General features: G+C 37.0%; 1 protein-coding gene across 1 annotated transcript in view; it reads left to right on the forward strand.

The window, feature by feature from the left end:
• The window catches only part of LOC125064788, a 98,445-nt gene that overhangs the window by 60,876 nt on the left and 12,077 nt on the right, over window positions 1–25,492 (forward strand). The window contains exons 68-115 of the mRNA XM_047672014.1: window positions 17–343; window positions 428–727; window positions 909–1,214; window positions 1,294–1,932; window positions 2,066–2,380; window positions 2,978–3,301; window positions 3,379–3,672; window positions 3,752–4,057; window positions 4,149–4,781; window positions 4,887–5,207; window positions 5,300–5,623; window positions 5,699–6,001; window positions 6,075–6,383; window positions 6,492–7,118; window positions 7,208–7,522; window positions 7,609–7,938; window positions 8,019–8,315; window positions 8,392–8,697; window positions 8,778–9,413; window positions 9,488–10,114; window positions 10,201–10,518; window positions 10,661–11,590; window positions 11,672–11,986; window positions 12,073–12,408; window positions 12,515–12,814; window positions 13,478–13,783; window positions 13,864–14,496; window positions 14,583–14,894; window positions 14,975–15,304; window positions 15,387–15,686; window positions 15,766–16,068; window positions 16,198–16,515; window positions 16,590–16,910; window positions 16,993–17,295; window positions 17,379–17,711; window positions 17,953–18,252; window positions 18,326–18,631; window positions 18,741–19,382; window positions 19,608–20,240; window positions 20,413–20,718; window positions 21,204–21,500; window positions 21,579–22,232; window positions 22,307–22,615; window positions 22,694–23,014; window positions 23,139–23,444; window positions 23,537–23,848; window positions 24,710–25,024; window positions 25,132–25,458. Of these exons, the coding sequence (XP_047527970.1) occupies window positions 17–343; window positions 428–727; window positions 909–1,214; window positions 1,294–1,932; window positions 2,066–2,380; window positions 2,978–3,301; window positions 3,379–3,672; window positions 3,752–4,057; window positions 4,149–4,781; window positions 4,887–5,207; window positions 5,300–5,623; window positions 5,699–6,001; window positions 6,075–6,383; window positions 6,492–7,118; window positions 7,208–7,522; window positions 7,609–7,938; window positions 8,019–8,315; window positions 8,392–8,697; window positions 8,778–9,413; window positions 9,488–10,114; window positions 10,201–10,518; window positions 10,661–11,590; window positions 11,672–11,986; window positions 12,073–12,408; window positions 12,515–12,814; window positions 13,478–13,783; window positions 13,864–14,496; window positions 14,583–14,894; window positions 14,975–15,304; window positions 15,387–15,686; window positions 15,766–16,068; window positions 16,198–16,515; window positions 16,590–16,910; window positions 16,993–17,295; window positions 17,379–17,711; window positions 17,953–18,252; window positions 18,326–18,631; window positions 18,741–19,382; window positions 19,608–20,240; window positions 20,413–20,718; window positions 21,204–21,500; window positions 21,579–22,232; window positions 22,307–22,615; window positions 22,694–23,014; window positions 23,139–23,444; window positions 23,537–23,848; window positions 24,710–25,024; window positions 25,132–25,458 (18,525 nt within the window). The remainder of the gene's footprint in view (window positions 1–16; window positions 344–427; window positions 728–908; window positions 1,215–1,293; window positions 1,933–2,065; window positions 2,381–2,977; window positions 3,302–3,378; window positions 3,673–3,751; window positions 4,058–4,148; window positions 4,782–4,886; window positions 5,208–5,299; window positions 5,624–5,698; window positions 6,002–6,074; window positions 6,384–6,491; window positions 7,119–7,207; window positions 7,523–7,608; window positions 7,939–8,018; window positions 8,316–8,391; window positions 8,698–8,777; window positions 9,414–9,487; window positions 10,115–10,200; window positions 10,519–10,660; window positions 11,591–11,671; window positions 11,987–12,072; window positions 12,409–12,514; window positions 12,815–13,477; window positions 13,784–13,863; window positions 14,497–14,582; window positions 14,895–14,974; window positions 15,305–15,386; window positions 15,687–15,765; window positions 16,069–16,197; window positions 16,516–16,589; window positions 16,911–16,992; window positions 17,296–17,378; window positions 17,712–17,952; window positions 18,253–18,325; window positions 18,632–18,740; window positions 19,383–19,607; window positions 20,241–20,412; window positions 20,719–21,203; window positions 21,501–21,578; window positions 22,233–22,306; window positions 22,616–22,693; window positions 23,015–23,138; window positions 23,445–23,536; window positions 23,849–24,709; window positions 25,025–25,131; window positions 25,459–25,492) is intronic.

Consider the following 25,492-nt stretch of genomic DNA (forward strand, 5'->3'; position numbering starts at 1 on the left):
ATTATTCTTTTTTCAGTACCCGAGGTCTCTACTGTTATACTAAATCCTTGCCTTCCATCACCCTGTGGACCATTCTCTCAATGTCAAAATGTAAATGATTTACCCGCTTGTTCTTGTTTACCTCAATATAGTGGAAGTCCACCAAATTGTCGTCCAGAGTGTGTAATCAATACTGATTGCTCTAATGACAAAGCGTGTATAAATGAGAAATGCATTGACCCATGTCCGGGTTCATGCGGTGTAAACGCTGAATGTAGAGTTCAGAGTCATGTATCTATTTGTACTTGCATCAAAGGCTACATAGGGGATCCGTTTACAAGTTGTTCCATCAAAAGAGAAATAGGTAAGATGAGATATAATAACATCAACATTCATCATAATTTTAATTTTTAACGTTATCTAAGTTACCTTCTTTTTTAATTTTCAGAACCAGTGTCTATCAATCCATGCAATCCGTCACCCTGTGGACCAAATTCAATTTGCGACAATGGCGTTTGTACCTGTATACCCGAGTATCACGGTGATCCATATTTTGGTTGCCGTCCCGAGTGCACGATTAGTTCTGAATGTCCATTAAACAAAGCTTGCGTAAGACAACGTTGCATAAATCCTTGTGAGAATACCTGTGGTACCAATGCGCTTTGTGAAGTTGTCAATCATATGGCTATGTGTACATGTCCTGCCTTTTCTACGGGTAACGCTTTTGTTCAATGTAACCCAATAAAAGGTACGTTTATTATACTATTATATTTCCTTATTGTTCTTCAATAATTCGATTATTTTATAGATAAATATTGATCCAATTAATAGCGTTCATATCGTAAATATATATATATATATATATATACTTAAGTGTTATTTTGATTACAATTATTGGTTACCAACGTTAATTTATTATTTTTTTGCAGATACTGTTAAACAAAACCCATGCCAGTCTAGCCCATGTGGACCATTCAGTCAGTGTCGAGAATTCAACAATCAAGCAGTATGCTCTTGTATGACAGGCTACCGCGGCGCACCTCCTTCCTGTCGTCCAGAATGCGTTGCAAGCTCCGACTGTCCTTCCGACAAAGCTTGTAGCAACCAAAAATGTATAAATCCATGTGTAGGCGCCTGTGGCGTTGCATCGAAATGTCAAGTAATTAACCACAACCCAATATGTACCTGTTCTGAGGGAATGACAGGAGATCCTTTCACAAGATGCATATTTATACGTTAGTATTTAATTTTTAATGACTCAAGTTCTTTTGTAATAATAATATATTATAATAATTAACCTTTATTCCATTGCAGCTATTTCCGAGCCTTCTGTACCTGTAAATCCATGCCAACCCTCACCTTGTGGTCCAAATTCTATTTGTCAACCTTCAGAATCAGAGATACCATCTTGTCAATGTATGCCCGACTTTCTTGGGTCTCCACCAAATTGTCGCCCCGAATGTATATCAAATAATGAATGCGCTCCTCAATTGGCATGTATAAACAAAAAATGCAAAGACCCTTGTATTCAAGCATGTGGAACAAATGCAGAATGTAGAGTTATTAGTCATACTGCAGCGTGTCATTGCCCCGATGGCTGGAGTGGAGATGCTGCTATACAATGTACGATAAATGCCTTAGTACCTACCGAGTCTTTGTCACCCTGTACACCCTCTCCTTGCGGACCGAATGCTGAATGTAAAGAGAGGTCAGGAGCCGGCGCATGTGTGTGTTTGACGGGTTATTTTGGTAATCCTTATGAAAGTTGCCAACCAGAATGCGTTGTTAACACGGATTGTCCCAGCAACAAAGCCTGTACAAGAAATAAATGCATTGATCCGTGTCCAGGTACTTGCGCTATCAATGCTGATTGCCAAGTAGTAAATCACTCACCTTTGTGTACGTGTCGTAGTCCATATACGGGCGATCCATTTAGGCAATGTATTTTAAAAGGTAAGAGTTAATTTTTTACAATTAATAAACTTTTGATTATAAGCTTAACTGCAACTAAATTGTACCTTTTGCACACCATAAGCAAACATTGAAAAATTGCGACAATATTTATTTTATTTATTTTTTATTTTAGAACGTGATGAAGAATCAACTAATCCATGCTTACCATCTCCTTGTGGACCTAATAGTCAGTGTCGAATTTCAAACGGCATAAGCATATGTTCTTGTTTACCTGAATACCGCGGATCACCTCCCAATTGTAGACCAGAATGTGTGGTTAGCACAGAATGCCCGCCAGACAAATCTTGTAAAAACCAAAAATGTGTATCACCTTGCCCTGGACCATGCGGTCAGAATACAGATTGTCGTGTTATAAACCATAGTCCAATCTGTACGTGCCAAAATAGATACACGGGAGATCCTTTCTCAAACTGTTATAAAATAGCAGGTAAAGTTTCTTAATGTTATATAATATTTATTTTCAGCTTTTCTATCATCCACGTGTAACTTTGAGATTTCCTTTTAACTACTCGTAATATATCTGTTTTCCTCTCTCTACATATCCATCTCAACATGCTGAATGTAATTTACTATCTACTATATTATTTCTGATGAGTGCCGTCAGCCATCGTCCTTTCTGCAACTATCTTACATTTTAACCATAACCATTTTTTCATTCTATAAAAAGTAATTCTTCATATCACCTATATTCTTTACTTCTTTAATTATACCAATAGGAATACAATTATATTGTAGGAATTAATGCGTTACCTCAAAATAGAATTATTCTTGTTTGATGATTATATCATTTTTATGTTTAAATCACAAATATATTTCTAATTTAAAACTGCCGTAAGACAATCGTATTATATCTTAGTTAATAAATGAGTTAATGCTAAGTTAGGTAGTGCTATTTAAAAAAATATAAAACAGTATTAGCGTGAAAAACTGTGACATAAACAGTAATAATAATTAATTGATTCTTGTTAATGTTTTTTTATGTATATTTATTGTTTACATGCATATGTATTACTCCTATTTTTAGTCCCAATTCGAGCACCAATTGAAATTGATCCCTGTCAGCCGTCGCCATGTGGACCAAACTCTCTATGTCAAAACCGAAATGGCATTCCATCCTGCTCTTGTCAAGATAACTTTGAAGGAAGTCCACCAAATTGCCGCCCCGAATGTACTATTAACGAAGATTGTGCTAGCAATCTTGCCTGTATAAATCAAAAGTGTAGAGATCCTTGTCCCGGTTCCTGTGGACTTAATGCCAATTGTCAACTTATGAATCATATTGCAATATGCATTTGTAATGAAGGGTATACAGGAAATGCATTTATTCAATGTAACCCTATCCAGAAAGGTAATATAAGATTTAAATTTCTTCAGATAATTACTATCTACCTATTTGCTACATAATATGTCTTTTTTTGTTTGTAGTTCAAGACGATTTATGTAACCCTTCACCCTGTGGAGCTAACGCAGAATGTCATAATGGCAAGTGCAGTTGCATTCCAGAATTCCAAGGAGATCCGTACGATAATTGTCGACCTGAATGTGTGCAAAGCTCTGACTGCGAACGTGATAAATCTTGTATAAAAAATAAATGCTTAGACCCTTGTCCGGGCACATGCGCAGTTACTGCAATATGTAACGTAATTAATCATATTCCAATGTGTAGCTGTCCAGAACGTTCAACAGGCAACGCTTTCTTAGAGTGTCGTCCATTTACAGGCAAGTTACGTAAGAATTAGGAAAATTAAAAAGCATCGATTAGTACTACAAAACATACTTATTATCCATTTTCTTTCAGAATCTGCTATTGTTAATCCTTGTCAACCTTCTCCTTGTGGCCCGAATAGTCAGTGCAGAGAAGTAAACGGACAGGCCGTCTGTTCGTGCGCACCAAATAATATCGGCACGCCACCTAGTTGCCGACCTGAATGCACGATAAGCGCAGAATGTCGTCTTGATCAGGCTTGCAGCAACCAACGTTGTGTTAATCCTTGTGTTGGTTCATGTGGTGTTAATGCTGAATGCAAAGTTGTAAATCATAATCCGATTTGTACATGCCCATCTAGATTTACTGGTGATCCATTTTCACGCTGTTTCAATTTACGTAAGTATACTCGTATCGACACGATAATTACTTTTCCATAACCATAAATATTTAAGAAATTGTAATATACTAACTTTTTAAATGTTTACAGCTGAAAAATTACCAGAACATATAAACGTATGCACACCTTCGCCTTGTGGTCCTAATTCGATATGTAAAGAAATAAATGAAGTTCCTTCATGTACTTGTCAAGAAGGCTATCACGGTCAACCGCCTTACTGCAAACCAGAATGTACTTCTAATGAAGAATGTCTACCACATTTATCCTGTGTACGCATGAAATGTATAAACCCATGCGAAGGTGTATGTGGCACAAATGCAGAATGTAAAGTAGTTAGTCATTCACCAATATGTCTCTGTGCCATTGGTTACACAGGTGATCCATTCTTTAGTTGCACACGAGAAATTTTACAAATTGAAGCCATTACAAATCCATGCTCACCTTCACCATGCGGAGCAAATGCTGTATGTAAAGAGAATAGAAATGCTGGTTCATGCAGTTGTATAGAAGGCTATATCGGCAATCCATATGACGGTTGTCGACCAGAGTGTGTTATTAATACTGACTGTCCATCTAATAAAGCGTGCATTAAAAATAAATGCGCAGACCCCTGTCCTGGTAGCTGTAGCATGAATGCTGTGTGCCAAGTAGTTAACCACGTTCCTCTGTGTACATGTTTAAGTGGTTATACAGGAGATCCATTTAAATATTGCGTTTATCAAGGTTTGTCAATGTTTTTAACAATCTTTTTTGCCTCTTCCACTTGTCTACTTGACGAGCTATTGTTTATCTCTTAAATATATGCTTATAAGTTTCATACTATTTCAGAGCCTGTTCAAGCGACCACCCCAACGGATCTATGTTATCCTTCACCATGTGGCCCCAACAGTCAATGTAAAGAGAGCAATGGTCAAGTAGTATGCTCTTGTTTGTTAGGATATATGGGATATCCACCGAACTGTCGACCTGAATGTATAGTGAGCTCCGAATGTCCACATGATAAAGCTTGTGTTAACAACAAGTGTATCAATCCCTGCCCAAGGCCTTGTGGTGTTAATTCTAATTGCAAAATGATAAACCATAGCCCAATATGTTCTTGTAAAACTTCTTACACTGGTGATCCTTTCACTTTGTGTACACCAATTGCTTGTAAGTATTACAAAAGAGTTATGGTTTTAAACATTTATTTTTGTTTATAGTGTATATTTTATGTATTGTATATTTATTTATTTATATTTCAGTCGAACCTGTTATTGATACAAGGAACCCATGCATACCGTCGCCATGTGGTCCAAATGCGGAGTGTAGAAATATTGGAAATAATCCTTCTTGTTCTTGTCTTTTGAACTTTATTGGAAGTCCACCAAACTGTCGCCCAGAATGCAGTATACATGCAGATTGCTCTAGTGATCGTGCTTGTATAAACTCCAAGTGTCAGGATCCTTGTCCTGGCTCATGCGGAATGTCAGCTTCGTGCAGTGTCCTTAATCACATACCTATTTGTACTTGTATAGAAGGCTATATCGGAGACCCATTTACTAGCTGTAGGCCTCAACCTTTGGAAGGTAATTGTACTAATCGAAAATTATATTATATTATCGTGTAAATCATTTTATAATAAAAACAATTTTTGTGTTTAGTGGAACTTGTTACTACGGATGCTTGTACGAATATACGATGTGGATCCAACGCTGAATGTATCAATGGGCAGTGCCAATGTTTATCAGAATATCATGGTGATCCATACTTTAATTGTAGACCAGAATGTGTCTTTAGTTCTGACTGTGACGTCCAAAAAGCTTGTTTCCAACAAAAGTGTATTGACCCGTGTATTGGCACTTGCGGAGTTAATGCTTTATGTCAAGTAGTAAACCATATCCCTATGTGTACATGTAGTAATGGATTTACTGGAAATGCCTTTGTTATCTGTAATCCAATTAGAGGTAATTATTTTTTAATATTTTTTAAAGGTAATATTTTGGTTTGATATTGTATTAATGTATGTGACATTTTTAGCTCCAGTGTCCGAACATCCTTGTAGTTCAGCAATTTGCGGACAGAATAGCCAGTGTCGCGAAATAAATAATCAAGCTGTATGTTCTTGTTTACCAACCTACTTGGGTGTGCCACCTGCTTGTCGACCAGAATGTGTAGGAAATGCCGAATGTTCACAAAACAAAGCCTGCATCCAACAAAAGTGTGTTAATCCATGCATTGGTTCTTGTGGTATAAGAGCAACATGTGAAGTTATTAATCACAATCCTGTTTGCGCTTGTCCTAGTGGATTCTCGGGTGATCCTTTCGTAGAATGCTCCTATATATCAAGTAAGACCATTTTAAAACTCTATCTAACTGGTTAAATAAAAACAACATACCGTAACTTAATATATACTATGATGCTTTGAGTTTGAATTACCTTTTTGTTGTCTTCAGATGTAGTACCGGTTACATTAAACCCTTGCTTGCCTTCACCTTGCGGCCCAAATTCAATTTGCCAAGAAGTAAACGAAAACCCCTCATGCAGCTGTATGCCAGAATTTAAGGGCCAACCGCCGTATTGCAAACCTGAATGTGTTAGCAATAGTGAATGCTCACCGCATTTGGCATGTTTAAATCAAAAATGTAAAGACCCCTGCCTAAATGCTTGCGGTACAAACGCTGAATGTCGCGTAGTCAGCCATTCTGCTATGTGCGTTTGTTCACAAGGATTCGAAGGCGATCCATTTACACAGTGCTCTATAAAAACAGCCATTGAAATACTCACGCCATGTTCTCCATCGCCCTGTGGATCTAATGCAATTTGCAAGGAGCAAAATAATGTAGGCTCGTGTATGTGTAACGAAGGCTATTTTGGGAATCCATACGAGAGCTGTCGCCCAGAATGTGTCTCAAACTCCGACTGTCCAGGAAATAGAGCATGTATCAATAACAAATGTCAAGATCCTTGCCCTGGAACTTGTGGAGTGAACGCTGAATGTACGACAGTAAACCATTCACCTACTTGTCTTTGCATTTCTGGTTACACAGGCGATGCTTTCCGAAGGTGTACATTTATACCATGTAAGCTTATTATGTATTTTACTAAATCTCATATGTATTTATATAATAAAAACATAATATTATTTAATATGTATTTATTTCAATTACAGTGCAAGATACAACTCCAGTAAGTGTTTGCTATCCAAGTCCCTGTGGTCCCAATAGCCAATGTAAACTTATTAACAATCAAGCGGTATGCAGTTGCTTACCGAACTTTATCGGTGAACCACCAACTTGCAAACCTGAGTGCCTACTCAATTCCGATTGTGCTTTAGATAAAGCATGTATAAACCAGAAATGTATAAACCCCTGCCCGGGTCCTTGCGGTCTGAAGGCTGATTGTCGAGTGATTCACCATAATCCAATTTGCAGTTGTCTACCTGGATACACAGGAGATCCATTTTCAAGATGCTATATTCAACCGGGTATATTTTTGTTTATTTCTCAATAAAATTGTTAATATATGTTTAATAATTCAGTATTAATTATATTTTATTTATAAATATTACAGTACGGCAACCTCAGTTGGATGACGTAAGAGATCCATGTGTACCTTCGCCCTGTGGCCTTAACGCTATTTGTCGCAATGTAGGAGGGCAAGCAAGTTGCTCTTGCTCGTTAGGTTACTTTGGTAGCCCGCCTAATTGTAAGCCAGAATGTACTACTAACCAAGATTGTGTCAGTTCCTTGGTATGCACTAATGAGAAGTGCATTGACCCCTGTCTTGGTTCATGTGGTAAAAATGCAAGATGTTTCGTAATAAATCATGTAGCAATCTGTACATGCCTTGAGGGCTATAACGGTGACCCATTTTCTGCTTGCGAATTTGAGCCATTCCAAGGTACAGTAAAACTTATATTATAAATGCATTACAATCGTAAAATTTAACATGGCACTAATTATGGTTTTTATTTTTCATAGATGAAAAGATTGATCCCTGTAATCCATCTCCATGTGGATCTAATGCGGAATGTAATAATGGAGAATGTTCATGTCTACCAGAATATCACGGTGACCCTTACATTGGATGTCGACCAGAGTGTACAATCAGTACAGATTGTGCGAAAAATCTAATTTGTAACTCTAAAAAATGTTATAACCCATGTCCAGATATATGCGGTACCAATGCTTTATGTGAAGTAGTAAATCATGTTCCTATGTGCAGCTGCCCTGCTGGATTTACTGGCAATTCTTTTGTTTCTTGCAATGTAGTCCAAGGTAACTACAATATTTTTTGGATAAAAATAATAGCTTACAATTTTCATTCTTTTTATATTATTTAATTTACTTACAGTTACTATGCCTTCAAATCCATGCAATCCCAGTCCATGCGGGCCAAATAGCCAATGTCGTGAAGTAAATAATGTCCCAGTTTGTTCTTGTATACGGGGATATATCGGAAATCCACCAACTTGCAGACCTGAGTGCACAACTAGCTCGGAATGTCCATTAAACAAGGCTTGTACCAATCACAAATGCTTGAACCCATGTAATGGAGCATGTGGAATTAAAGCGCTATGTGAAGTTGTTAATCATAATCCTATTTGTTCGTGTCCTACTGGATTCACCGGAGATCCCTTTAGTAGATGTATAATAAAATGTGAGTTCTTTTTATTTTGTTTTTTATCTAACATAAGAAAAGTAACAGTGTCAATAAACATACTTTTTGTAATGTTTTAGCCGTTGAAGCACCACCGCAAATAAACCCGTGCGTTCCTTCACCTTGTGGGCCTAATTCCGTTTGTCGAACAATAAATGATACACCGTCTTGCTCTTGTATGTCAGAGTTTGTGGGAACTCCACCAAATTGTCGCCCAGAATGCACAAGTAATAGCGAATGCTCCAATCATCTGGCTTGTATTAACAACAAATGTAATGATCCTTGTGCTGGCGCGTGTGGCTCATTAGCGCAATGTAAAGTTGTCAGCCATACTCCAAATTGCTTATGCCCACAAGGATATACAGGAGATCCATTTGTTGTCTGTCAAATACAAAGTATCCAGGTTCTTGAAAAACCGTCTCCGTGTACCCCATCGCCTTGTGGTAGCAATGCTATATGCAAAGAACGCAATAATATCGGCTCTTGTGTTTGTTCTCCCGGTTACTTTGGAAATCCGTATGAAGGATGTCGACCTGAGTGTACTGTCAATACGGATTGTCCGTCTAACAAAGTATGTCAACAAAATAAATGCCAAGATCCTTGCCCAGGAACGTGTGCCGTGAATGCAGATTGTCAAACAGTTAACCATGCACCTTTATGTACTTGTTATCCTGGCTATACCGGAAACCCGTTTCAAAATTGTTTCTTGAGACAAGGTAAACAATATTTGCTTTCATATGAATTTTGTTATTATTTAAGTTATCACTACTTATTATTTACGTTCTTTCAGAAATTGAAATCGATTCTGATCCTTGCAAACCATCTCCATGTGGACCAAACAGCATTTGTAAAATACGTAACCAACAAGCTATATGCAGCTGTATGCCAGAGTACAGAGGCACTCCACCAAATTGCAGACCCGAATGTATAATCAGCAGCGAGTGTCCCTCTGATAAAGCATGTGTAGCTCAAAAGTGTATTAATCCTTGTTCTGGTCAATGTGGGCAAAACGCAAATTGCTTAGTAATTAATCATAGCCCTATTTGTACATGTATGGAACACTTCACAGGCGACCCTTTTAGTCGATGTTATCCTATTAAAGCTTATATTCCTGAAGTGCAACGTAATCCTTGCTTACCTTCACCATGTGGTCCATTTAGCGAATGTAAAGAACACAATGGCATTCCATCTTGTACATGTTTGGAAAATTATTTCGGAGCACCGCCGAACTGTAGGCCAGAATGTGTCATTAACGCGGACTGTTCGAGTAGTTTAGCCTGCATAAATCATAAATGTAAAGATCCTTGTCCAGGATCTTGTGGTATTAATGCTCAATGCTTTGTGAAAAACCACACACCTATTTGTAAATGCCTAGAAAGTTATGTGGGAGATGCATTTACTGAATGTAAGCTACAAGGTAAGAACATGTTTTAAAAAAATATTATATTTTTGTTTCAATTAACTTACATATACCTGTTTTTTAACTTATTTATATTTTAATAGTTGCAGATGTAACAAACGATGTTGATAATGATCCTTGCATACCATCTCCCTGTGGGTCAAATGCAGTATGTAATAACGGCGTTTGTTCCTGTCTGCCTGAGTTTCAAGGAGATCCGTACTTTGAATGCCGTCCTGAATGCATACTTAGTTCAGATTGCACGCAAGACAAAGCTTGCTATAAAAATAAATGTGTAAACCCTTGCAACAGCGGTGTATGTGCAAGTAATGGAATTTGTGAAGTGATAAGTCACGTACCAATGTGTAGATGCCCCGAAAATATGTCTGGCAACGCTTTCACCCACTGTACTATCCTACAAGGTAAGAATGAAATATTTTACCAGCTACGTTTATATTTCTTAAATTAAATTCTACATAAATTGTTAACTTTTAAGTGTCTAGTGTTATAAAAATAGCTTAAAAAATTATACGATAATAATTTTCTAACGTGTCATTGTTTTAGTTGAAATACCGCAGCCATGTCATCCAAGCCCTTGTGGACCAAACAGTCAATGTCGTGATATAAACGGACAAGCAGTTTGTACATGTTTGGTTGGATATATTGGAAGCCCACCATCCTGCAGACCAGAATGTATTGTTAGCACAGACTGTTTGCCAGATGAGGCTTGCTCTAATAGAAAATGTATCAAACCCTGTCAAGGAGCTTGCGGTATTAATGCTAAATGTCAAGTTATAAATCACAATCCTATTTGTTCTTGTCCGTCATCATATACAGGTGATCCGTTCATGAGATGTATTTATCAAGAAGTAATACCTGAAATAATCAACGCTTGTATTCCTTCACCATGTGGACCAAATTCTATTTGTAAAGAAGCTTTAGGCACACCAACTTGCTCGTGTAAGCCAGGATACTTTGGTGCGCCGCCATACTGTAAACCAGAATGTATCAGTAATTCTGAGTGCTCAACACACCGAGCTTGTATTAACGAAAAATGTGTTAACCCATGTGAAAATTCTTGTGGAGCTAACGCAGAATGTCATGTTATAAGTCACTCGCCTTCATGTTCATGCCCAGCTGATTATACCGGTAATCCATTTGTAGAATGTCACAGAACAGAAACTGTACAAGAGATAACATCGCCCTGCCTACCATCTCCTTGTGGAGCTAATGCTTTATGTAAAGAATTTAATGGTGCCGGATCTTGTACTTGTTTACCAGACTTTTTGGGTAATCCGTATGATGGTTGCAGACCCGAATGTTTGATAAATTCCGATTGTCCTACACACAAAGCATGTATAGTGAATAAGTGCCAAGATCCTTGTCCAGGAGCTTGTGCACCAAATGCTATTTGTCAAGTGATAAACCATGTTCCTTCATGTTCTTGTAACACAGGTTTTACAGGAGATCCATTCCGATACTGTGTACAAAAACGTAAGTATATAACGATATTCATACTTTTGACATTTGTTTGATAATAAAAATTTAATATTAAAATGACTTCTTTTCCACCAGAAACTATTGAAGATGCTGTCGACGTATGCCAACCATCTCCATGTGGACCTAATAGTCGTTGCCAAGAAGTAAATAAGCAAGCCGTTTGTTCATGTATGCCAAATTATATAGGATCACCACCTGGCTGTCGTCCCGAGTGTACCATAAGTACAGAGTGTTCCACAGATAAAGCTTGTTTGAACCAAAAATGTAGCGATCCATGTGTTGATGTTTGTGGCATAAATACAGAATGCAGAGTTATTAATCATAGTCCCATCTGTAACTGCAAAGCTCTTTACACTGGCGATCCATTTACAAGATGTAATCCTCTACCGCGTAAGTTATTGGTTGATAAAAGTTAACAGCTTGTAAGTAAACTTTTTAGTGTAATCATATAAAGAATATCCTTGTTGTTGTTTTAGCTCCAATAGCAAATGCCGTTTTGGAACCCTACAAAAACCCTTGTGTTCCTTCACCTTGTGGACCTAATTCGGTTTGCCAAGAAAACAGAAATATACCCTCGTGTACATGTATGCCTAATTTTGTTGGAAGTCCGCCTAATTGCAGACCAGAATGTGTCGTTAATTCAGAATGTTTGCCGTCACAAGCTTGCATTCAACAAAAATGTCAAAATCCTTGTGAAGGTTCTTGTGGAATAGGAGCACTTTGCACAGTTTCAAGACATGTACCAATTTGTACATGCCCTGAAGGTTACACAGGGGATGCTTTCAACGTGTGTACTCCCAGACCTCAGCCAGGTACGTTCATAATTATATAAATATTACATTAACCTCGATGACAGCTAAAGCAAGTGATATTTTCTATTATTATATCTGACCGACACAAATAATTTATTATGTGCAGATTTTGATATAATCGACAAATGTAATCCATCACCCTGTGGAACAAATGCTGTATGTAATGATGGTGACTGTTACTGCATAGAGGAAAATCAGGGAGATCCATACATCGGATGCCGACCAGAATGTGTTCTTAGTAGTGATTGCCCACGAGACAAAGCTTGTGTGAAAAATAAATGTACAGATCCATGCCCTGGGGCATGTTCCGCTTCAGCTGTATGCACTGTCGTGAACCATATTCCCATGTGTAGCTGTTCGCAGGGAATGACAGGCAATGCTTTCTACGGTTGCGAACTAATCAGAGGTTAGTAACTTTAGGTTTTATTACATAATATATATTATCTATTTGCTTTGGTTTTGATTAATTCAACTAAAACTATAATATGTTTTGGCTGGTCATTTTTATTTAACTCTCTATATTTTCCCAAAGGCACAAGAGACATAATATTTTAGCTACCAAAGTTGTTGAGGCGTTGGTGATAGGAAGAATGATGAATGATTATCATTTCTTACAGTCCGAACTTCTCTGGGCAGTGGCGACCACTTATTTTCGGATGGTCCATTTTAAGTTATAAAATTATAAGCAATGTAGAAATTGTTATTAAGACATATAAAAGTCAAGTCATATAAGAAATAAATACATCGTCAATGCGCCACTAATTTTTGGAATTATAATGATATGTCTCATGTTTTTGTAGTTACCACTGACACACTCACTTCAAACCAACACACAAAAATACTAAGTATTTTTTAGGCGGTAGAATATACATTATGATGTGTGGGTGGTACCTATCCAGATTGACATGCACAAAGTCTTATCATAGTTTCTAACTTTTGTGTTCGTATAATTTAACATTCTTGATATTTTGTCTTTATTTGATAATAGTAATTATGTATTCAGTTTTTGTAAAATTATATTTAATTATAAACATGTATACTCTTATTAGATCGTTTTTAAATATTTTAGCTCCAATAACCACCAACCCATGTACGCCAACACCATGCGGACCAAACAGTCAATGTCGTGAAATTAATGGACAAGCTGTTTGCACGTGCATTTCCAGCTACATAGGTAGTCCACCGTTGTGTCGACCAGAATGTGTCGTAAGCTCAGATTGTACACCAAATAGGGCGTGTAGTAATCAGAAATGTATCGATCCATGTAAGGGTTCTTGCGGAGTGGAAGCAAAATGTGTTGTAGTAAAACATAATCCTATCTGTACTTGTCCGCCCAAATATACCGGGGATCCTTTTGTTAGATGTGTACGATTTAGTAAGTACTGTTTATCATATTTCTTATTTGAACTTTTTATTAATTATATTTTCTCATTGTAATTTCTTATTCCTTAACAGATCCTGTAATTGCTGATACATTACCATGTACACCATCGCCGTGTGGTGCTAATTCTATATGCAAAGAAGTATCTGGTGCGCCCTCATGTGCTTGTATGCCAAATTTCTTTGGCTCACCACCATATTGTAGACCCGAGTGTTCTAGTAACAGTGAATGCCCAACTAATCAAGCGTGTATCAATCAGAAATGCAAAGATCCCTGTATCAATACCTGTGGTCAAAATGCTAATTGCAAGGTTGTCAGTCATACACCGATGTGCTTCTGTGATGACGGATATGAAGGAGATCCATTTTCAAATTGCCAACCTCAAAAACACCAAAACCCTGAGAGAACATCTCCTTGTGACCCTTCTCCGTGCGGTGCAAACGCCATTTGTAAGGAACATAACTCAGCAGGTTCTTGTACATGTTTGGCTGATTATATTGGAAACCCCTATGAAGGTTGTCGTCCTGAATGTTCAGTTAATACAGATTGCACGCCAAACAAAAGCTGTATTCGAAATAAATGTCAAGATCCTTGCCCAGGTACATGTGGCCCAATGGCTATCTGTACAACTGTAAATCACTTACCAGTCTGTACTTGTCCCCCTGGTTACACAGGCGAACCATACCAAAGATGCGTTATTATGAAAGGTAATTACAATTACAAAAAATCTACGTATATGTCGATTTTTTTTATATAGTATCTGCTTACTTGTAATTATATATTTTTTTTTCAGAATTAAGTTCAGAACCTCTCACACCATGCCTTCCCAATCCATGTGGACCAAATAGTGTATGTCAATCAATTAATGGTCAAAGTGCATGTTCATGTATGCCTAATTATTTTGGCACCCCACCTGGATGTCGGCCAGAATGCACAGTCAGTTCGGAATGTCCAAGTAATAAAGCTTGTATTAATTTAAAGTGCACAAACCCATGTCCTAGTCATTGTGGAATAAACTCAGACTGCAAAGTCTTTACCCATAGCCCTGTATGCTCATGTAAACCTGGTTATACAGGGGATCCGTTCACTCGATGCTATCAACAACGTAAGTAAATTCAATGAAAAATCATTTAAACGTTTTCCTATTTTTATATTTTTTACTATTGTAATTCAATTTTATTTCAGCTCAAGTATTCTTTGACACACCTAAAGACCCTTGTTTGCCTAATCCGTGCGGAGATAACGCCATCTGCAGAGATATAAATGGCATACCATCATGTTCTTGTATGTCGAACTTCAAAGGACTACCTCCTAATTGCCGCCCCGAATGTGCTATTAATCAAGATTGTCCATCAAACATGGCATGTATGAACATGAAATGTCGCGATCCATGTCCTGGCAGTTGTGGTCAAAATGCAGTATGTACTGTATTTAACCATTTCCCAGCATGCACGTGCGCACAAAGCTTTTCTGGAGATCCTTTCACAAGATGCACTTTAATTCCGCCAGTACAAGGTAAATTTTTTACATTTTTATTTATATAATTGTTACTATTTCTCTTTTGTCTAAAATAATATATTTTTGAAAATGTTTTTAGATATTATTATTCAAGATCCTTGTAACCCATCTCCATGTGGATTTAATGCTGAATGTAACAATGGAATATGCACTTGTTTAATTGATTATTATGGAGACCCTTACATAGGTTGCAAGCCTGAATGTGTAACAAATATGGACTGTTCACCAGACAAAGTATGCTCTAGTAATAAATGTATGAATCCTTGCCCTCAAGCTTGTGCTCCAACTGCAGAATGTAATGTTTACAATCATATTCCGATTTGCACATGTCCACGAGGAATGACTGGTAATGCTTTTAGAGAGTGTTATAAAGTTGAAAGTAAGTAGTATTAAAAACATATACACATAACGACAATTATTCAAGAAAAATTGATCTGTAATGCAATTTCTTGTTACAGTTACTCAAGTGAATCCTTGTAATCCTAGTCCATGCGGACCAAATAGTCAGTGTCGAACAGTTAATAACCAAGCTATTTGCTCATGTTTACCAAACTTCATCGGTAGTCCACCATCTTGTCGACCAGAATGCACAATTAGTGCCGAATGTCCTCGCGATGAAGCCTGCAATAATCAAAAATGTATAAATCCTTGCAAAGGTAGCTGCGGTTATGGAGCAAGATGTGAAGTCATTAATCATAATCCTATTTGCTCATGCCCTGCTCAATATACGGGCGACCCATTCACGAACTGCATCCCGATAGGTATGTATATATTTAATAACAACTTTTTAATAACATTAATTTATAGCAAAAGTTTACTCATTTTGTATTTATAATGGGCTCCAAAAAATAGACTTTATTATATTATTAATATGTACATAATCTTTACAGTATCAGCTCCATTGGGTCCGACAGATCCTTGTACCCCATCTCCTTGTGGACCTTACTCAGTTTGCAAAGTAATCGGAGAGTCTCCATCGTGCTCTTGTCAAGTCAATTATATAGGAGCTCCACCAGCCTGTCGTCCAGAGTGTATAAGTAATTCTGAGTGTCCAACCAATCAGGCTTGCATAAACCAGAAATGTAAAGACCCTTGCCCTGAAACATGCGGATACAATGCTGATTGTAAAGTTGTCAGTCACGCATTAATCTGTTCGTGTCCTTATGGTCAGACTGGTGACCCGCTAAGCTCTTGTTATCCTGTCAAAGGTAAAATAAAAAAAATATTCAAGGTTTTTTTTTTGTAAAATAATGTACAAATCTATGTTGGTTTTGTTTTGTAGATTCTGTTATTGAATATAATTCTCCGTGTGAACCCTCTCCTTGCGGTCTTAATGCGGAATGCTCAGAAAGAAACGGCGCTGGTGCGTGTACATGTCTCGAAGATTTTATTGGTAACCCATATGAAGGTTGTCGACCAGAGTGTGTTATAAACACTGACTGTAGCCCCACATTGGCCTGTATTCAAAATAAATGTAAAGATCCTTGTCCTGGTATCTGTGCACCAAATGGAATATGTCAGGTTGTAAATCATTTGCCGTCATGTCATTGTCCAACGGGTCTAACAGGAGATGCTTATTCATACTGTATAGACAAAGTCGAAGGTAATTAGCACATATTTTAAACTCAATACAACCAATACTGCATATTAATAGGTAATTGATTATATATTGTGTTATTTTACAGATTTTGTCAAAGTTACGCCTTGTATTCCGTCACCCTGCGGTCCCAATAGTAAGTGCCGTGAGGTTAACTCTCAGGCAGTTTGCAGTTGTAGCGACACATATATGGGAATTCCACCAAATTGTCGACCTGAATGCACAATCAACAGCGAATGTAGAAGTGATAAAGCATGTGTTAATCGAAAATGCGTTGATCCCTGTGTAGGCCAATGCGGTCGAAACGCTAATTGCAGAGTTATCGCACATAACCCTATGTGTTCTTGTCAAGAACATTTTACTGGAGATCCTTTCTCATATTGCATGCCTTGTAAGTTTTTTTTGTAATTTATTGTATTGAATTTTTTTACTTGTTGTTGCATATTTGTTAACGGCGGCCATATTTTGTGTTAGATCCTACGTCGAATTTACCACCTCAAGATAATATCAACCCCTGCTTGCCATCGCCGTGTGGTGCAAATGCACTGTGTGAGGATCGTAACGGTATACCTCGCTGCAGCTGCCTTCCGAACTACATGGGCACGCCACCACGTTGCAGACCCGAGTGCACAGTCAATTCAGAGTGCAATGCCAATAAAGCATGCATAAACAATCGCTGTGTCGACCCTTGTCCGGGTGCATGTGGAATGAATGCTCAGTGCATTGTTAACAATCATCTACCCATTTGTTCTTGCTTACCAAGTTACACCGGCAATCCATTTACAAGTTGCAATGTTGAAGTGAATGGTACGTAAACCATATTTTATTATTATTTTAAGGCTTATATTAAGTTGCTAATGTTAAATAATATTTTTTTAACATATAGATTAGAAATTGTACAATGATGTATAAATATTGCTTCGACTTTCGATTATTCGAATTTAAAAGGTTAAAATAATGAGTAAAAGGCTACTTCAAAGCAATCCTAAGCATATACCTTTTTATAATAACTGATGTATATAATTAGTACAATTACCTACAATTTCAGACGTCCAAACGAGTAATCCATGTTCTCCTTCACCTTGCGGAACTAATGCCGTCTGCAATGAAGGTGTTTGCTCTTGTTTGCCGGAGTTCTTTGGAGATCCTTACTTTGGATGTAAACCTGAATGTGTTTTGAATTCTGATTGTCAACGTAACAAAGCTTGCATAAGAAATAAATGTAAAGACCCGTGCATTGGAACATGCGGAAGTGGTGCTTTTTGTGAAGTTATTAATCATATACCGATTTGCTCTTGTCCTTCTGGAACATCAGGCGATCCTTTCAACTACTGTAATGAAATGATAGGTGCGTATTATAAAGATACCATATGTTAAGTATAAATGATAAATAAGTAGCATTATAATTTATTTATTTTCAGAACCTGTGTCTACAAATTTGTGTCAACCATCACCATGTGGACCTTATAGTCAATGTCGAGAAATAAATGGACAAGCCGTATGTGGTTGCGTTCAAGGGTATGTTGGTAGTCCTCCGAACTGTCGTCCAGAATGTACAGTGAGCTCGGACTGTCACTTAAATAAAGCTTGTTCTAACCAAAAATGTATAGACCCTTGTCCTGGAGCATGTGGACGCAACACTCAATGTATCGTTGTCAAACACAACCCAATATGTACTTGCTTGTCTGGATTTTCGGGAGATCCATTTTCAGTTTGTCAAGTTATTCGTAAGTATTGAAATGATTAATATTATAAATAGACAGACGTGATCTTTTATCACAAAAATATACGTTTCTAATAGGTATCAATAATAATAATAATATTTCTAATTTTCAGCTTTACTGCCACCAGTTAAAATTAATCCATGTTTGCCTTCACCTTGTGGACCTAACTCACTTTGTACAGAAACAGAAAGTAGAGCAGATTGTAAATGTTTGCCTGAATTTATCGGTTCCCCACCAAATTGTCGACCTGAATGCACTAGTAATACTGATTGTGATACTAGTAAGGCTTGTATCAATAAAAAATGCCGCGATCCTTGTCCTGGCTCTTGCGGCGTCAATGCAGAGTGCAGAGTTGTAAGCCATACACCAAGCTGCTTATGTGAAAATGGTTACACTGGGGATCCCTTCGTACATTGCACAATGAAAGTCGCGCAAATTAATGAAGAAAGGCCAACACCATGTGTTCCATCTCCTTGTGGCGCTAATGCTGTATGCAAAGAACGGAATGATATTGGATCTTGCACATGCATATCAGGCTATTTTGGCGATCCTTATGTCTCATGTAAACCGGAATGCTTATTAAACTCAGATTGTCCATCTAATCAAGCCTGTCACCTGAATAAATGTCACGACCCTTGTCCCGGATCATGTGGTGTGAATGCATTGTGTAATGTTGTTAATCATATACCTAGTTGTAGCTGTCCAGATCAACACTATGGAGATCCATACAAAATTTGCTTATTTAAACCACAAAGTAAGTAAATATGTAAATTTTATATTAAGATCTTTAAAAATAGTTGAGTATTTTATATTTATATACGGCCTTCTTATTTCTCATCGCTACTTCGTAATATATTTATTTCGAAACATTGAATGCATTTTGCATAATAATAATATACATATAACAAATAATAATTATATATATAATAGCACAAGCATGTTATTTTCATAAATATATTAAATGTGTAATACTTTTTAGTGGAAAAAATTGACCTCTGTAATCCATCGCCATGTGGGCCAAACAGTCTGTGTAAAGATCAGAATGGTGTAGCTATCTGTACGTGTTTAAATGGATACCTTGGATCTCCGCCCGACTGCCGCCCAGAATGCCTTACAAACTCGGAATGTCCTCTTGACAAAGCATGCGAAAACTTGAAGTGTATATCTCCTTGTCCCAAAGGATGTGGCATTAATGTTGACTGCCGGGCAATAAAACATAATCCTATTTGCTCTTGTAAAGAAGGATATACGGGAAATCCATTTTCAATATGCCATAAAATAATTAAAGTTGAAACTACATTGATGGAACCAGTAAATCCTTGTGTGCCTTCCCCGTGTGGACTTAACGCCGAGTGTAGAGATACAGGTGGAATACCTTCTTGTATATGCCTCGAAGGTTACATTGGAAGTCCACCTAATTGTAAACCCGAATGTGTTCTAAACACTGATTGTAGTAACGACAAAGCTTGTATTAATATGAAATGTGTCGACCCATGTCTAGGATCATGTGGTATAACAGCCGTTTGTAACGTTGTGAAACACGTCCCTGTTTGCTCATGTCCCGTTGGCTATGATGGTGATCCATTTGTAGCTTGCAACATTAAAGCACCAGGTATACAATATTACTTACTACTAGTTAGCATAAAGACGACAATTTGCAATGCATAATGTAAATACTAATTTTGAATAAACTTATTTTTAAATATTAAAGTAATTTTATATTAATTTTAATTAAATTAATAAAAAATGGTTATTCAGGTAATTAATAAAAATCAAAATTACAGAACCAGTCCAAAACATCGATCCGTGTAATCCATCACCGTGTGGTCCAAACGCCGTTTGTCGTAACAACGGGGAATGCAGTTGTTTGCCAGAATACCACGGCGACCCATACTTCAGCTGCCGCCCAGAGTGCGTACTCAGCTCAGATTGCCCTCTCACTCAAACGTGTTTACGTAACAAGTGTGTTGATCCTTGTCGCGACATGTGCGGAATCAATGCTGAATGTCATGTGTATAACCACGTGGCTGTATGTAGTTGTCCAAGTGGAATGTCTGGAAACGCTTTTTACGAATGTAATGATATAAAAAGTAAGTATTGCTACATAAACATAACAATACGTCTAATTTCAGTTTTTTTCTTCTGTATTTCACTGATCGTGCTATGAATATCAATACCAGTTACCAAATTATATAATAAAATATTTTAAAAAAGAACCCGAGTTCAAATTAAATTGTATTCGACCTAATAAAAAATGAAGGTGTAATATATATATATTACACCTATATTGGTTTAATACTTTAAACAATAGTTCAATAGTTAAAACAATCCATATACACGATCACAGTGAAAACGGGATGAAACCTTAACTAGTGCATTTAAGAACGAAAGTCTCATCCAAATCAGATCAATCGTTTTTGAGAAAATTGCGGCCATACCAAAGATCTAATTAAGAACCTCATTATTATGAAGTCGGTTAAAAGTAGGCTATAGTTAAATCGACTTCATATTGCAAGTAAAAAATAGTCAATTACGCCAATAATTTATAAGCTTAGTAACTGTTTAACATTTTTAGTACCTGTCACCAAACCATGTGAACCATCTCCATGCGGGCCGAACAGTATATGCAGAGAGACAAACGGTCAAGCAGTTTGTTCTTGTATACAAGGATTCGTGGGTAATCCACCTAGTTGCAGACCTGAGTGTATTCAAAGCACTGATTGTTCTCCATCGTTGGCTTGCATTAATAGAAAATGTCAAGATCCATGTCCAGGGTCGTGTGCTTCCAACGCTATATGCAACGTAAACAATCACAATCCCATATGCTCTTGTCCACCAAGATATACAGGATCTCCTTTCACGCACTGCTACGGTAATTTTATATACATTTCCAATACCTTTTTTTTACATTATAAGTCTGATATGGCTATAAATATATCATATTTTTCAGTACAACCTGTTGAAGAACTACCTAGTAATCCATGTGCCTCTTCGCCTTGTGGACCGAATAGCATATGTAAAGCGTCACTTACTGGTGATTCATATATTTGCTCGTGTCAACCTACATTTGAAGGAAACCCACCAAATTGTAAACGAGAATGCACGAGTAATGAAGATTGCCAAACTGATAAGACTTGCATTAATTACAAGTGCAAAGATCCTTGCCCTGAATCATGTGGAATCAATACTGTATGTAGAGTGAGACTTCATACCGTCATGTGTTCTTGTCAAGATGGTTATTCAGGAGATCCATTTTTATCATGCTATGAAGTACCACAAATATCAATATCACAAGACCCATGCAATCCAACTCCTTGTGGAGTTAATGCTCGCTGTAGAGTTACTAAAAATAATGCTGCCATTTGTGCCTGCGAACCTGGATATTTTGGAAATCCCTATGAGACTTGCAGACCCGAATGTATTACCAACACTGACTGCCCTTTCAATAAGGCTTGTCTTAATAACAAATGTGAAGACCCATGTCCAGGTGTATGTGGAACAACTGCTGTTTGCGAAGTCATAAACCACTTGCCATCATGCAAATGCTCTTCCGGGTATACTGGAAATCCGTATGCATATTGTCATATTATTATCAATGAACCGGGTGTGTTTTTTTCTTTATGATTATTAGATATTTTCATGATCGAATTTTAAATAATTTAATTAATTTTCTTATAGAACATGTGCCACAAAATCCTTGCATACCAAACCCTTGTGGAAGCAACAGCATTTGTAAAGATAATAACGGTGTAGCTTCTTGCACTTGTATACCTAATTATATTGGAGCACCGCCTAGTTGTCGTCCTGAATGTACGGTCAATTCAGAGTGCGAAAAATCAAAGAGCTGTATAAACCAAAAATGTATTGATCCATGCATAGGTGTATGCGGACAAAATGCTCAATGTAAAGTAATTAATCATGCACCAATTTGTTCATGTCGCGAAAACTATGAAGGGGATCCATTCACCAGATGCATTTTAGTAGAAAGTAAGAACACATCATTTTTATTATAACTAGTTACTAACATAAGAAAAATCGCCTTAATAAGATGACATTTTTTTACAGAAACTCCAATTGCCGATCAAAATCCTTGTTCACCATCTCCTTGTGGTTTGAATTCAATCTGCCAGACTATTAATAAGATACCAATGTGCACGTGTATAGACAATTTTATTGGAGTTCCACCAAACTGTAGAGCAGAATGCACTGTTAACTCTGACTGTCCATCAAGCAAAGCTTGCATCAACCGCAGATGTAAAGATCCTTGTGTTGGTTCTTGTGGACTACAAACCGTATGTCAAGTCCATCAGCACTCTGCTATTTGCAGTTGTATAGAAGGATATACAGGAAATCCATTTGAAAGTTGTCACGTTACAGAAATTATAGGTGAGATTATTTATATATATATATATATATATATCTTATTATATATAACATATCCGTTGTCAAAACTATTATAACTTCTATACATATTTGTTTATATCACGTTTAATTGTGGTATATTTTTCAGAACATTCACCTGCTCTATATGACAAATGTAATCCTAGTCCTTGTGGAGCGAACGCGGATTGTAACGACGGACTTTGTACTTGTAGAAAGAACTTCTTTGGCAATCCTTACTTGAGTTGCCGACCCGAGTGTACTCATAATTCAGACTGCGCATCAAATCTAGCATGTTTAAATAATAAATGTATGAATCCATGTACAAACCTATGTGGGAATAATGCTATCTGCGATGTGTATAATCATATTCCTATGTGTAGTTGCCCACCAAATACCATCGGAAATGCATTCTTCTCGTGTATAACAAACAAAGGTAAAGCGCACAATTCAAAGATATCATTTACCTAAGTTGAAACGTTTTTTAATTATTATTAGTTGATTAATAATATTTTATTTCATTTTTAGTTGAGCAACAAAAGAAAAATCCTTGTGTTCCGTCTCCTTGCGGTCCTAACAGTCAGTGTCGAATTATGCAGGAACAAGCAGTTTGCTCATGTATTTTAGGCTATATTGGAATACCTCCATCTTGTCGTCCTGAATGTTTAGTTGATTCAGACTGCTCAAGCGTTTTATCATGCTCTAATCAAAAATGCGTGGACCCTTGTCGCGGATCATGCGGTGTTAATGCGGAATGTAAGATTCATAATCACAATCCTATTTGTTATTGCCCAAGTGGATTTACTGGCAATCCATTTACGCATTGTTTGGAAATAACATGTAAGTATTTTTCTATTTACTTTAAATGAAATTCTGAAGTTGTTTTATAATCCTAATAAAAAAACCGAGTCAGTGATAAACAAATTGATAAATTGTCGCATATAATTATGGAATAAAAAGTTAAGTTTAGTTTACTTTGGGCATATATAAAAGTAGAAATATATTGCACGAATTATATGGTATCGAGTATAAAGCAATGGTATGGTGAGACATTTTTCAAATATATGTGAAATAGACTGTGTATTCCTATATATAGTCTATCCCCCCAATAAACAAGTCTACCCAATCGGGTTGTATATAAGTAGAATATAGTTTTGGTATAAGGTTGGCCGAAAACAAATAATTTGAATTTAATTGCTAATAAAAAACGTGTTTTCCTATAACCAGTTCTAATGGAATACAACAGAGTTTCAAATTAATGTTGAACAGTATTGTTTACTTGGTAGTGGAAGGCTGTGTGCTAAACCCATCTGGGTAGATACCACCCACACGTCATATATGCTACCGCCAAAACCAGTTTTGTTGTATTTCGGTTTGAGGGGAAGAGTGAGCCAATGTAACTACAGATACAAGAAAATAATATCCTCCATATATAACATGTTCCCAAGTTTGGTGGCGCATTGGCATAGAGATGAATAGTGTTTCTTACAGTGCGTGGTTGATCATTTACCATCCTGTGGACTTTGACCACTCTTCCAGTCTATTTTTACAAAAAAGAATGAATCGTAGTATAAATATATACAGTTTGTTTATGTAATCTGTAACTATATAAAATTCATATATTCATGATTACATATATTTTATTTCCTCATTAAATATCTACTAATTTTCATTTTTTAAATTTACTATTATTAATTACAGATGATAATCCCCCAATAAGAACACCATGTACGCCTTCACCATGCGGACCTAACTCACAGTGTCGACAAGTCGGCGAGACACCCTCTTGCACATGCTTAAATGGCTATAATGGAAGTCCTCCATATTGCCGTCCAGAGTGTATCACAAACAGTGAATGTAGTTTTGAAAAATCTTGTATTAATAATAAATGCGTCGATCCGTGCATAGGTGCTTGTGGACAAAATGCAATTTGTCGAGTTGTCAGTCATTCACCTCTGTGCTCCTGTCAATCCGGCTATGAAGGAGACGCATTTGATCTATGCAGTCCGATAAAAGGTACTTATGGTTATGACATAAATTTAAGGAATAAAACTTTGAAGACTTGATATATTTATTACTTAATAATGTATATAATTTCTTTAAACATACATTTTATATTCCAGTATCAATACAAAGGCCACCTGAACAAATTAAGCCATGTTCGCCTAATCCATGCGGCCCGAACGCTTTATGTCAGGAAAGAAATAATGCTGCTAGTTGCATGTGCATAAGTGGCTTCTTTGGTAACCCGTACGAAGGATGCCGACCCGAATGCCTACTGAACTCTGATTGTTCACAAAATTTGGCATGCCTCAATAATAAATGCCAGGACCCATGTTTAGGTTTTTGTGGTATCGATTCTGAATGTCAAACAGTTAACCATATGCCCAAATGTAATTGTATTGTTGGTTATATTGGCAATCCATATGATCGCTGTACTCTAAAAGAAGGTATGTGTATTTGATTCTTTTTAATAACATGACT

The sequence above is a fragment of the Vanessa atalanta genome, chromosome 6 (genome assembly GCF_905147765.1).
Source record: "Vanessa atalanta chromosome 6, ilVanAtal1.2, whole genome shotgun sequence".
Classification (NCBI taxonomy): domain Eukaryota; kingdom Metazoa; phylum Arthropoda; class Insecta; order Lepidoptera; family Nymphalidae; genus Vanessa; species Vanessa atalanta.